Source organism: Apus apus, chromosome 14 (genome assembly GCF_020740795.1).
Source record: "Apus apus isolate bApuApu2 chromosome 14, bApuApu2.pri.cur, whole genome shotgun sequence".
NCBI classification, from domain to species: Eukaryota; Metazoa; Chordata; class Aves; order Apodiformes; family Apodidae; genus Apus; species Apus apus.
The window spans coordinates 6,579,885-6,594,658 of NC_067295.1; the positions used below are offsets into that span (position 1 = coordinate 6,579,885).

At 42.6% G+C, this 14,774-nt stretch overlaps 1 protein-coding gene across 2 annotated transcripts in view; it reads right to left on the reverse strand.

Moving 5' to 3' along the window:
* FAM20C (FAM20C golgi associated secretory pathway kinase) overlaps positions 1-14,774 on the reverse strand; it is a 60,717-nt gene that overhangs the window by 41,717 nt on the left and 4,226 nt on the right. For both annotated transcript variants that reach the window (XM_051632347.1, XM_051632346.1), the window contains exon 3: positions 6,291-6,369. In XM_051632347.1, coding sequence (XP_051488307.1) covers positions 6,291-6,369 — 79 coding nt within the window. The remainder of the gene's footprint in view (positions 1-6,290; positions 6,370-14,774) is intronic.

Genomic DNA, 14,774 nt, shown 5'->3' on the forward strand with positions numbered 1-14,774 from the left:
TGATCAATATTTCAGCCAGCAGTTGCTGAGCTGTGGCAAGGGGAAATGCAGTGCACAGTGACAGACAGAAGGCTGGATTTCATTGCTGTCCAGGGCCATCAGTCAGCTCCAATCCTGATTCAACTCCCCTTGAAGTCACCGCAGATTTTCCAATCTGCATAAATGAGATTAGGAGCAGAGGCACTGCTGTGTGCTAAACCACAATTTGCATTGAAATACTGAGGTGTGATCTGATGAACGGGATTAGTTATAAAGGAGAAAAACAGTTCATGCATAACATACCAGAAATTAAAGAACTAAAATACTACATGGCAACCTCTACTGCCCTTATTTGGGACCACATTCAAATCTCATGTACTTCAAATATCCAGTGACAATGCATCCAGTTTACTCCAGATTTATTCCTGATGTAAATATCAAATCTGCCTGTCAGCCTCACTTGGGCAAATGTTTCAGCAGCAGTTTGTTAGGTACGGATTTTAATACTCTTAAAAGCCAAAAATCTCATGGATGAGGGCCACAGAATATCTGATTACTGACACGTCCAGCAGCAAAGAAAGCATTTCTTCTTCAAGCTGTCACAAGACAACACTCCTTGTGATTTTAAAATCCACCTATATAAACTGAATACCAGCATTACTAGCTTCAACCTTTTCAACCACTTTATTCAAGCTTTGCTCTCCAGTAGCACAGCTTGTGCAGAACCAGTGCTCTCTCTCCAGTGAGGGGCACAGGAACAGGGCTTGAGCTGGGTGCCAAAACTCAGCAGCCGGGTTTGCACTCTGACCAGCAACTGCTCGGTGGGGTTTTGCATGGCACATTCCAGTATGCCGAAGTGTTAATCCTGGAAGGCTCCTGGCGTAGCAGCCACTGGATGCATGTCTTACTTCTCTAGCTGCTCAGAGAAAACATTGCAATTTGATTTAATTGCTATGTTGACTTACAACAGTGTGTTTATACTGGATGCCTGCCAGCTGAAATGCGACAGGTTTGCAAAATGTATTTCCTCGAAACAGCACGATATGCAGTGTCAGACAGAAAGCAATCTTCAATGGCCCCGAATCTGAAGCTCATTTCAACTCCTCTGACTTGGGAGCAATGCTACCAATGGGGAAGAATGACACACCAGCCTAACTGATATAATAATCAGACCTGGAGGCTGCATTTCACAGGTACAACAGTCACACTGCAGCTTCGGAAAGGGAATGTTACTGTAGGAAATTAAAGCGATTAACAGTCATGTGGTCTATTTAATATCCCTATCAAAATATGCATTGTTTGTTGAGCAATCCTAAAAGGAAATAAAAGAGAAACTTAAAGAACATTGCTAATCCTTTCTCACTATAAGGATGACATCTAAAAGCTAGTAAAAGCTGTAATTTGCCAATCAAAACAAAAATACTCTCTTCCTCATGACCCTGGATACAAGATTTCAGCCCAGCTAACAGTGCCCATGTTTTTGAGCCAAAAGATATGCTATGGGAACATTACAGAAGCTGAGCACTGAGTGTGGAGGTTTTATTCTGTAGAGCTCTAGCTTTGTACTAGATTGTTGACTATGAGCTTGTTTAGTGGCTGGCACTGGGATGTGTCATGTCTCTGAGGGCTGCAGAAACCAGGAGGTGCTCCCAGTGGGTACGATTACTCCTACAGCAGTGAGTTTCAGGAAGGATAGCAGGGCCAGAAGGTTGAAACAACATGGTCAGCAATGTTTGATCAGTTAACAACCAGGATTTTGTGAGACAATCACCTGTGATTCAAGGAGACTGGATCTCATAACCTCCAAAGTCTCATCTGGCCTGATATCACCCTGATGTTAATTGGTTCTACTTTATTAAATCCTTTAACTGTGAACTTCAGCCACTGAAGGAAACAGCCATGTGGCTCTTACCAGTTCTGTACTATGACTTGTAAAAACATAAGGAAAAAGATGTTAAAAATATCAGCAAAATCTCAAGTTGGAAAAGAACTGGTTTTTATCTCAGTTTCAGACAAAAGTGAGTGCACTGGATACAGTAGTATTTATTTTAATGGAACAAATAAACCTCAAAGATTTTATAATGAATACCCTTTCCACACATTTCTACAAAGCAGCTTATAAAACAAGGAATGAGAATTGTCATGCTGAAACACATACCAAGAGATACTTTTCTCACAACTCCAATAACAAGGTATCATTTTCTATTCAATCCTATTTGGCTTTTCCATAAGGAACTGTAAAAATCCCTCACAAAATCCTGGCACCAGGAATCCTAACACTGACTCTACTAGAGCAGAATTTCTCCTTTCCAGAATAAAGCCTTGGGAGGGAAAAAAAAAACAACAGTGTGTTGGTTTTGTTGCTGAGCCAGCTATTTAACTCCACCAGCTAGTAGAAACAAATGGAAACCAAATAAAACTGTAAAATGCTTGTTCCTTTTGGACAAACAAAACCCTTTGAAATTTATGGCTCTAAACCATTCCTACCTGATAAGTCATATAGAAAGCTCTGGCTGCAGATATCAGTGATCAGTAAATAAGTTTTATTATGCTGTACAATACTAGCACAGTTAGACACACTAATCATGGGAGAAGGGGAGGTTGTTATTTTTTCCCTGTCCCATATGGTAATAATTTTGCATGATTGAACTGTTATAAGCTAAATAAAACTACACATTAACTGTAAGATACATTGCAAATACATTAAATCTTCCCTGGAGTTTTAGCAAGTACTCGCTTTTTCTATGATGCATTTGGAATTAGCAAAGGAATCTACACTGGGCCATAGGATTTATAAATAGATTTGGCTTCCTCTGCAACACTTTATGGGCAATTATTTCAGAAATGAAGATGCAGAGCCACAAATAAATAAAATAATTGCAGCTGATCAGGCTTTATTTACTGCTGTCACATTTCCCTGACTGTTTAGCTTCCCTCCTCTCATTTACTCCACTGGCTTGAATCAATGACCAGATGAAGAGTTGTCAGTTAATGTCAAACGCTGAGCACAAAAGGTCCCAAAGACAGATTCTGGTTTCCCCATTTCCAAATCCTGCCTTGGGCTTTCTGGAGCTGGCTTGCTCCCTGGATAAATTCAATGTGGATTTGGGAGGCTGGGAAAGGGCAGAGCAAGTCAGATGACTTCTGCAGGGTTTCAAGCAACTTGCCAGGGATGTTTTACTGTGACTCTCCTGCAGAAACCACTGGCAAAGGCCTGGAGATGTGCCCTTCTGCTAGCAGATGGCCAGCTGTGTCAGGGAAGGGTTTGTGTGGTCTGCCCTGTCTGCCATGACCCTGCTCCAACAGGTATTGATTCAGTTTGGAATACACTGAGTACAGCTATGTATAGCAAAACCAGCTTTCCAGGTGGTTCAAATGAATCCAACCCAGGCAGAGACAGACCCCATGGCTGCCTGTTACCCTCTACATACCTCAACACTGTTCAGCTTTTAGTACATTGGATCCCAGACATGGTGGGAAACTCAAGATTATCAACTTCCCTTGGGATCAGGCCTGAAATCCTACTGATGCCAACTGTATTCTCTAAAAAACAGTGGCTCAGTTCAGTTTAACAGAGATGCAGCTCATACTGCCTCCTCCAGCACTGGGGACATGAACTGAGGCCCCAGCTTTCACGTGCAGCTGAGCACTCAGTATTATTTAATGGTTGTGTTACCTCGGGTTCATGAGAAAGGTTGATTGAATAAAGAAGCTTATCAACTCAGGAGAAATAAAAGTTAATTTCTTCTGCTTTGAAAAGCCATGGAGCTGATAACACAGTAAGAATGAAAACGCATAGAATGTACCACATGGAGTTGTCCTCACTATCCACCAAGGGCTTCCTTCAATGAGCTGATCTCAGAAGTAGCTTCCCAGATGGGACTTTATGGTCCTCAAATTAAACTATTTTGGGAAAAAAACTTATTAAAAAAAAACAGTAAAAAAAAAAAAGTCCTTTACACCAGTCTTGATGACAAAAGGTGTCTGCCCCTGGTTTGTGAGCTCCCTACAGCCTCTCGACCCAGGAAGGTGCAGCCAGCTTTGTGAAGCCTGGATCAGAAGGGTACCTAGCCTGCAAAAAAAGAGGGAGCACCAGAAACAGCCTGGAAGATGTCTGGGGCTTGAAGAATGTCCTACATAGAAAAAGTCTCGTAAAGAAATAGCTTTAAAAGCTTTATTATGTCATACCTTTTTTTGTAGTCTCAGGCTGCTTATTTTTGTATAAAGAAATGGTGCAGCAAACACCTCCAAGAACCTCATCAACAACAGTCCATGAGCTGGTGAGAGAGGCCAATGGGACCAGATGCCAAAGGAGCCAGGAAGATTTACACTAGCTGAGCATCTGGCTCCCTGTTCACTCTTACTGAAATGAAGACAAATGCTCACAAATATCCTTATTCAAAATCACTAATGTCTTCAGTAATGCTCAGGACAAAGACAGCAGTGCTGCTGCTGTAAGGTGTGGTGCCTGGGAACACAGCTGCTGAATGCTCTAGTGCTGCTTTTTCCCATGGTGTAGGAGCAGTGAGAAATTAGGGTGTTGCTGCCCTTCAAATCAAGCAAAGGGAATGATTAAGACATCATCATTTTCTGTTATTGTTCTAGTGGATGGTAGTAATTGTTTCTACAGGGGAGCGTGGCTATACCTCTCTCATCATCCATCATCTTGCCAAGGCTGGGTATAGCACAGGACAAATGGTAAACTTTTCATTTGACCTCATTAGCATTCCCAGAATTACAATGTCATACCAATGATAAAGATTGAGATTATCTGCATCTCAACACATGAAGAAGTAACAAATCACATGCTCTGTAAAAAGCCAGCAGCACAACCACGATTCCGCCAAGCACTTAAGGGCTGCTCAAACCCTCCTGCTTCTTAATTTCACATGTGGGACAGGACACAATTAAGAATTGTGGTTATATCCATCAGTGTTGTATGCACAAGGGATGGACACATGCACTGATGATCTGAGCATTCAGGGAGAGGGCAGACAGGGGAAGGGAAGATGTTGGAGTAGATGTTCTCTGATACCACCTTCCCTCTGACCTGTCAGTATTATCTGGGCTTTCTCTGACCTTCCTCAGGCACTCAGTGATCCATCAGAAAGATGGAGAAATTTGTGTGCAATTTGGAAAACAACACAGAAGCATTTGGCCTTTGCACAAATACCTCATGCTGCCTGGAAGTTCATAGGATTTCCTTGTGATTCCCAGAACAAATGCACATAAAGAAGGTTCGTGCTCAAACTTGGCCTGAAGGAAAGGGGGACAAATTATTTGGCCCTTCTGACAGTCAAATAAGGTCAAGCCAAATCTTTACTTGTCTGAGGTCAGTCTATAGTGAAACAGAGATTCCTCAGTTTCCAGCCAGCAGCTGTGCTCCCCACTATAGCTGGAACACAAAACAACAACACATACTCCAAACCACTTGTTCTCAGTTACTTTAGTCTTTTATGGACCATCTTATTGGAAATTACCGAATAACTGAACTTCCCTACAGTAGGAACAAAAGAAGGAAATGAATTTACTATTCCAGTGGTACCCTTGACACAGATACTGAGCAACTTCGTTAAACATTTTGCAGCCCCAAGTGTCTGCCAAACTCTCTACAATAAGCAGTCTTTTTTCTTATTACAACACAAACATACAGGTCAGGATTCAGAACTCATTTATATCTGCTTTGTATCTGAATAACTTCCCTCATCTCAACAGGATCTGGGCAAGCACAAATCAAGGCTGCATCATCCTAGCCCTTCCCTTTCTCTCTAGATTCATTACCCTGCAGTATCACTCTCAGATAAACTCATTTTCACAGAGTCAGCACAACCACAGCCAAATGACTAGTACAACCCTTTAATACAAACAACAATAAATCAACCGATTAAATTATATTTTTCCAGACAAATACTATTTAGCTTTTTCCCAAAGCTGTTCTGAACCATCTCTCTTGTCTGGATATATTCCAGAAGGACACTGACACCAGATAAAGCTCAGACCTGTGCAGTAAGTTTACATAAGAAAGAAATGCTGAAAACATCCTGTATTTATGAAGGGAGATTTCACAGAGATCAGAGTGAATAACATTCCTGAGTAGACTGTAATGTATCTGAATCCTCAGCATCTCCTCCGAAGCCCAGTCTAGCAGGGCAAGGTTTCCACAACCCCTGAAGCTCTACATTCAGCAGCAGCCCAGGGAATCAGACACACTAACCTGGAGAGACCCTACAGCAAGCTTTGAACGGCTTAGAAAATGGCACCAGGCTGTTCCATCATGGTTTCTCTGTGCAACACACACTTTTCTCACTTACTTCATTGGTTTGAACAATGCTTGTCCATAGTTCTGGAATGTCATGATCAACTTCAGCTGGGTACCTCCTGATTTCATCGCTGTGGGAAAAAAAAAAAACAACAAAAAACTGCTTTAAAATGCTATACGTAGATCTATTTATATTCAGCTTCCTTGAAACAAAATTCTCTCTCTTTTGCTCTGTATTGGATTCAGCACTATGGTACCTGAGCACCAAGCAGGGTAATCATCACTGGAGAACAGGATATTCAGCAGGTGCAGAGTACAGGGGAAGGCTTTCAGCTGGTGACCAGGACCGACAATGGATTGTACATTGACAAATGATGTGTCTTTTGTCTCCTTCACTTGGCCACCAGCAGAACCATGTACAGGAACAGACCATTGCAGGCTTGTTTTCTCCACTTTCAATTGCTTTTAAACTTCTCTTAACATGGACACACATTGGGAAAGGAGATGGGATGCTTTCAAAGACACCTGTGGCTGGAATGTACAGTCCAATGTGCAGTGGCCATTTCCTTAATTAAAACTATGAACAGATACTGTAGCAATCTCTGATCTCTGCTGTGGTTTTAATAATAGCTACCGAGCAATAGAGATAATGAAAAGTCATCTCCTCTCTGCTCAAGGGATATGTATCCAAGCCCATCCATCCAAGAGATCCCAAGGTGGCTCATACCCAAGGGCAGAGCTGTGCCAAGCGAGGTGCTGGCTCTGGGAGGGAGGAGAGGACACCAGGAGGTGGTAGGGACCACAGGCCATCCTGCACACCAAGAGGCATCTTTGCTCAAATGTTAAATGAACTCACTTCCCAGTTGAGGGCCAATGGGAATTTAAGACTGACATTTATTCATACCAGTGTGAACAGTTTGGACAATATAATGTTAACAGCCAGATTATAGCGTTTCTAAAGTCAAAGTGAACTTTTTTCATACAAAAATTCATGAAAATGCATTTTACTTGATTATAAGGTTACTTAGAAAATATAAATATATGCTTTGGCAAACCAGCTACTTTTCTACAACCTCCAACAAAACTGCTCTGCATAAATGAAACGACCTACACTCTGACTCCTTAATTCCCTTCTCTACTGGGAGAAGCAGCCACAGCAGTCATGTCTGTGTGGATGACTCAGTCCTTTAAAAACACTTCCTACAAATAATCAGATAATCAATCCCTTTTTTTACAGTTCTGACAAAACCTGTGTCAACTGCAGAACTACATAAATGTCACGTTACCTTGTTCTGTAAATTCTGGCTTAAGACCTGCCCTTTTTCCACCTATATAGCTTGTACATTTTTTTTGTCTAACCAAAGCCATTAGCTGCACATCTTTTTAATTACGTATCTCTGTGCCTTATTACTGATAGGTCATCAGCTCTCTTTCAGCACTTGCAATCTATATTTTTGCAACAAAACACTATGCAAATCTGGTCAGCATAATTATGCTTCCCTTAGAATAAAATCTCTCCTGTCTTGCTGTTTTGCTGACCCCAGCCTTCTCTTGCATTTCCAGTTTATCCCAAAGGAACAAATAAATAATTAGAAATTAAAGGGTGTTAAATAACAGGTGAAGCAGAAGCACGTGGGTTTCACGTATTAAACTGCTTCTCTTGTGCAGTTGATCTGCACCTGAGGGAAGAAGGAGTTGTAGACTTTTTTATATCCAACCCAGAGCCTGAAGGCAATGAGAAGCAGCAGTCCTCCGGTCAAAAGCCTATAGCCCTAGGACCAGCCCAACTATGGACTCTGGAAACACTCCTGGTTAGTCTGGACCACAAACAGGCAGCTGGAGCTGCCCTTGCCTGATGCCCACAGAGCCCCATGGCCATGCCCAGAGCCAGCCCCCACCACCTTCCCTGCCCAGATGCAGCCTGCAGTGAGGGGTTTGCCCAGCTTCTCAAAGCACAACCTGTATTTGCACCCCTGTTCATGTGGGCTGTCTCCACTTAGCTCACTAATATCAGCCTCAGTACCAAAGGGCAGAATTGTGTCCTTTCTGTCATAACTGTCCTTTCTGTCTGTATAGCTACCCACCTCCACCAGCCTCAACACAGTTGCTTGCAGACTGCTTCCACCAACTGAAAGCGTAACGTTTTTTCTCTAAAATATATGCATTTTGTGCTTCTTCATTCGATTCTGAGGAGCTCAGGGCTTAGATATTGGCTCTCTCTACTCTGTGAGTTTGTCCAAAATATAGCAAAGATCCCATCAGTGAAAAGGAAAGGATAGAGCCTATTTTGAGGTAGGGATGGGAAGCCAAGCATTTGGGAAATCACATCAATGCAAAGAAGAAAAAAAATATGTTCTAGCATGACTCTTCAAAGCAGAAAGTTTCGGATCCACAAAGAGTACTTTTTTCTCAGCAAATTGAAGCCACTCAACAGATAATGATTTTGTTAGCAGCTGAACTCAACAATGAGTGTGTCATCACCAAGCAGGGAAATGTATGAACAAGATTAACAATTCAGAATAATTCTTCCATGAGACACAAAGGCCTGGCTTCCTGTCAGAAGGAATTGAGCTGCACTAAGACAAAAGCATCTCCCTGGTCTTTGGAGCTCCATCTTACTGTATTGTCTTAATTGGTTGCAACAGTAGCCTCAACCAAACACAAGTTTTGCTGGCATGTTGTCCCCAAACTGCTGTTAGGAGTAAACTTTGGACCTCCAAACAGCAGATGACATTGGTGGGAACAGTGTCCCATTGTGCCTTACGGCAGGGCATGCTGGAAGCCACATGCATCACAAACAACAACCTGTGCCTGGGCTCCACCTTGGCTTCCCCACTCATCATCCAGACTCACATGCAGATATTCCCACTTTGGCTGCTCGTTCAGTGCTGCAGATGTGCTGGCCAGGCTGGAGGGGATTCAAAGCCATCCTTCAAGTCCTGACTAGTTAGAGTCTAACATTGTCATCCCTGCAGAGAGGGAAACACTGGAGCTTAGACTGTCCTTTTGGACTCAACAAAACCTTTCATGCATCTATAAACTAAGAAGACTTGGGAGCAGTCCAGGGTGCCTAAACCTTGGGGGCAGCAATGCCAGAAAAGAGCAGATCTCAATTGGAGATGATTCACTCAGACCTCTAGGTCAGATTACTTCCCTTGTCCTAATGTAGCATTACATCTGCCTACTGACTTACTTCTCCTTTTTGAGCTGTATTCCTTCAGGAACTCCCTTTCTTCCTCAGACCTCAGTTAAACATCTTCCTCTGGCCATTATGGCCAAGCAGTAGGAGCCCCATCATCTTCCAGAAGCTTATCATGACCAAACATTGTTTGCTTACCTAGAAGTGCTCTTGTCCCTTCACCTACTGCTCACAGGAACATTTCTGAAGAACTGATAATACCCAGAAGCAGCATATACACATTTTCCAAGAAACTGGAGGGTGAACACCATGACAGTCTGCCACGGCTACAATCAGCAGGCTTAGCTGTTTTCAAGAAGCCCTTGCAATGTGGCTGTACTGACTCCAAGGGAAACTCTTGTCACACTCTGAATTCCCCTTTTTATGCTTGGGTTTCTGAATACACTGAAACATCTCAGGTCATGAACAGCTCTGTCAAATACTTTATAAACCTGCTAGCTCCCAGCAGGTACCTCAAATCAAGTCTCGTACAGTTCCTGAATGTACTGGCATGGTATTAGAACCAATCCCAAATACAAACATTACTTTTTATCTTCAGGCAACTCAAGTCTCTTTTTTCCCCCCCAAAGTAGAAGGAAATTGAAAGCAGTTTTAGTCTTTCCTGTTAACCCAGTGCAAGGGCTTTCAGATGTTAATAGAAATCTTCCTAATTTTAGGAGATTTTGCAAAAAATTTCCCGAGACATCTTTTTGCTTGAGTATCTGTGGGATTAGACACATCCAAAGACCATTGAACTTGGTGGGATTCTTTCTATTTTCTCTGATAGACTTTGGATCAAGCCTCAAACAATCCCTGCTCCATTTACATCTATGAGCCTGTTGTCATGGCCACATGCTATGTCTACTACTTGCCCACCTTGTCCCCTCAAAAAACAGAAGACCTGAATTCCCCTTTTTATCCACAGACACCACCCAATGTTAAGGATGCACTACCCATCATCTCTCAATTATCTTTTAATAACTGTTTGCTACTGAGTATCTGATTCTCTCTTCCAAAGCCCCTGGTACCAACCCCTAGTAGAGAGACCCAATGTTGCCCAAAGGGATCTGACCCAAAAGGATTTGGAATTTGAACTGACCTGGCATTCCAGCTCCTCTGTTTTGCTGCAGAAGAGCACTCATCTTACTGGCTTGTATGGAATGTGTGGCCTTCTGATGGAGATCGAAAGTCCCAACAAGACCTCTGAACCTGACTTTTGGTCAGAATCCAACAAACATTTTAAAATGTGTTTAATTCTGTAATGCTAATGCCTGAGAAGTGAGATCCAGTCAAAGCCTGGGATGCAGCAACATCTAAAAAAGAGGACGTCAGATCCATTTTGGATTCCTATTTACAGATCAAGTTTAAATCTAACATAAACATGGTGACTGGCTTTAACAAGTCTCTGTTCCCTCTGCCTCTGCCCCAGGCTAGAAACATGCCCCTGTTCAAGCTGTTAAGAATACATTTCAAAACAAATTCAAGCCCTCATCATCTCTTAATTTGTTCTTGTTCAGCCAATTCTGCTAACTCGTTTTTAAAGGCCTTTCTTGGTTTAGTCAAGAGAGTAAAAGACTTCTGGAGAGGAAGAGATCTGTGAAATCATTCAGAGGCTTTGTTGAACATTTCAAGACCCCTCTTTTCATCTGAAATTGTACATTAAATCAATCTGTTGACTCTTGGCAGATTCAGTTTTCTTATATAGTAAATCAATGGTGCTGCATTTCATTATGTTTTCACATGTTCTCAAGAGCACTTTTTCCTTTCCTTTGGATGAGATTTAAAAAAATTTCCTTTAGCATGGGAATTTAGGTTCAATATTTAGCATCTTGGCTTTTTCTTTCTTTGTTTCCTGACTTGAAACAGAGTCCACCTTAGTTAATTGCCACATTTATGCACTGCATGAATAATCTTGTGTGCTTGTTTTCTAATTACTGCTTGTACAAAATGAAGGCATCACAGGTTCAGAAATTAACTCAGGCAGTTAATGTTTCCAAACCTTTCCAACCAAAGAATCTACAGCATCAAAAATTAAAACCCAACTAAACACAGGAATCACAAAATACTTTTCTGCTCACAGCAATCCTAGAGCATAGCTCCTCTGGACAGTCCAAGCAAGATCAAGCCCACACTGTCTCTACAATGCACCAGGCCATGTTTGCTGTTCAGCTGCTGACAGTGCTACCACAATTATGCACAGACGCCTTGTAAATATGCAAGAAAATAGCTAACTCTGGTTATTTATGCATGCAATAAACAGTTATGAAAGGCAAAGGAAATGTGCAATTGCCTGAGCATGTGCTGCTTCTGAAAACTGGGTTTCAGTGCTCTGTGGAGAAACAATTCTCTCTAGGCTCCTATTTATGGCAGGAGAAAATTTTCAGTGAATTAAATCAAATTAAGAGCTATCCCTTTATGCTGAACAAAATGAATAGGAAATACTTCTATTGATGCAGGGCACAGAATACATCCTCAGCCTGAAAGTTCTAGGTAACCCTGTCCTTTTCAAGGCCAACTCTAGGTGTCACTGTGGGAGCTGCATGTGATGCTCTTTCCCATCCATGGATTTGTTCCATTTAAACTTTAACATCAAGAAAATGTCACCTTGGTGTTCCCTGCTCTTGGGAATTGCTTCTGTCACCATTTTCATTTTTAAATAACACTGCCTGTTACAGAGTCGTGTGAGCAGTTCTGATAGATGGCAGGGGATCAATCTGGTCACCACTCTCCCCCATAAATAATGCAAGCTGAGCAAAGAAATTACGATGTGGCTAAGAAAGCTGTTCAGCTGCAGTTTGGATCTAATTACTGTAGATATCAAGAACCTACACAGCAAATCACCTAATTCTATTAGAGCCAAGCATATCTGAACACTGGGAAAAAAACTGGATAAAGCAATATCCCATTTCATCTAATGCATGTAAGTCTGTATATTTAATTGTCCTGCCTGCAAAAAGAAGCCTGAATATTGGGCATTACAAAGGTTTCAATTTATTTTATACTTCTAACTTGCCATCTTTGCAGCTGCCTTAGAAACAGAAAATAAAAAGCAAAACAACAAAAAATAACCATAAGGAAAAAAACAACCAGACAAATTAGAAGATATGCAGGATATGCAAAAGAATGTAACAGCCCTTTAAATGTCTTTTGGTCAAATGTATTACTCTTTATTAATCAGCTTACATGCTTTTGAATCCCTGCTGATGCTCTGCAGTAAAGCTGAAAACTGGCAGATATTATTTTTAAATATATATATTTAAACACCCAAAGAATTTCCAAAACAAAGTAAGAGATGCTGCACCATGTAATAATTAAAAAAAAAAAAAGTATGAACAGTATTCTCTTTCTAGCTTTGCCACCTGACTGAAAGCTCCCGAATCCCCACAGGCAGTGGATGCTACCAGCAAAATTTAGATCCTGCCATGTCTACATGCCCCTCTCCATTTCCATATGCTTGATTTTGCAATGGGATTCATGTGTAAGAATCATTCCCCATCAATTCCCACAGAGACCTTCACCAACACCAGCTGTACCTCATGTTTTAGTTTATGGAAATGATACGGGATCATTGATAGAAACCATGGCTCTCTGTTTTTGTTGGGGACACACGAGGCCCCACCCTGCTCTGAAGAGCTGTGTTCAAACATTAACAGAGAGACAATCCCATAGGAAATTGCTAATAACGATAATAAATCTTCCTCTGCAGTCCCGTGGCCCTTTCCTCCCTCGATCTGAAAGCTCTATCAAAGTCATAATTAATGGAAGCCTCATGGCCCCAGGGAAGTAAATGGCACAACATCCACTTACGTCACTGGGGTCAGGATTTCACTTATCTTTTTTTATGATAACTGTCTTGCTGCCAGGTTAACTGAAGCATAGCTGGGCATGTTAAGCAACATGCCCAGAAGCACAAGTAAAGATCAAGCCCAAGAAATCAAGTGAAGAGGGCGTACTAAACTATTATGTTTTGTTCCTACCTCCCTGTTTCTCCCACCAGCTTCTACATCCCTACATCAACTTTAACCATCCTACCCCTCCCCAGAAGTGACAGACTTCATGGCTCGAATGTTGCCAAGTGTGCTGCAAACACTGCTCTCCTCCTGCAGAGACAACCCCGCTGAGCTCTGAAGTGTTGAAGAGGTAAACAGAGATTGATACACTTCACAGCCAAGCAGTACAAAACACGGCTATGGCCGATGCCTTTTGTGTAAACCTCAACAGATGAGCTAGAAGATGGTTTTGTTGAGCATCACCTCTGCACAGAGCTAGGACCAGCCTGGCCACTACCTGGGGCACTGCTGCTCTCTGCAGGGGGGGAAGGGCAGGGCACTGCCTCCATCTTTTCCTCCCTGATGGATGTGCTCAAAAAGCAACATTAACATGGGTTATGAAGTGCTGGCTCAGTCCCCCTTTCACATGCATCACTAATATTCCAGAAATTGCTTAGTATTGTGGAGAGAGCTAGAGAAGGGAAAATACATGGAGTCCAAATAAATCTGAGCTCCTTGGTTAATCCAAGGTTTGGTTAAACCAGAGGTTTGGGGACAGAAAATCCATTGGAGGTTAACAAATGAGCCTTGTGTTTGTCCTCCTTCATGAGCTAGGTGTCCACTGGACCCTTGAATCCAACACAGGGGATAGCACCTGGGTACCACAAGCTGCTTTCTCCCACCCCCTGCCCCAGCAGAGCTCAGCAGAGCCCTGTGCCAAGTACAGCCAGAGGGCAGCTCCATTCACTGAGGCGAAGCTTTCCCGTGGCATCCTGTGTTGCACACCTACTCCATGCGGTCCTGCTACATCAGCCCACTCCTGATGACCGAGGATCTCCCTTATTCCTGCTCAGCACCCGCTGTGATTCACACGATGGAAAATGTAAACTTAGGGCTGCTCGTGCTATTCTCGCACAGCCCATTTCCTGCTGAAGCCAGGGGAATTTTTGCCTTGCAGGGTTAAAGACCTGCTGACCTCACCCCGCGGTGCCAACACACCATCAGCACTTTCACACAGCTCCTGCTGCTTCATCCCTCTGAAATGGACTTTGCAACTTCATGGTCAGCACAAGCAACTTCATTTTCTGCGCAGCCGATGGAAACCACTGGCTGTGCTGCAACTCCCTACCTCTGGAAACCACAGGATGTGCATTTGTTTAGTATCCCAGGGCTTTATTTTGGGGTTGCGTGTTGCTTGTTTCCCCCTGAGCAGCTACACGGCTGAATTCAAGGAGACACATCTTGTCATTTAACAGCCCTGGGAGAAAAGCCCCGAACTGTGCCACCTTGTTTAACCAGAGCCAAAGGCATATCCCCGTGGTGGATTTACAAGCAGAACAAACAGAGCTGCACTCTGCCCAGCGGCAGG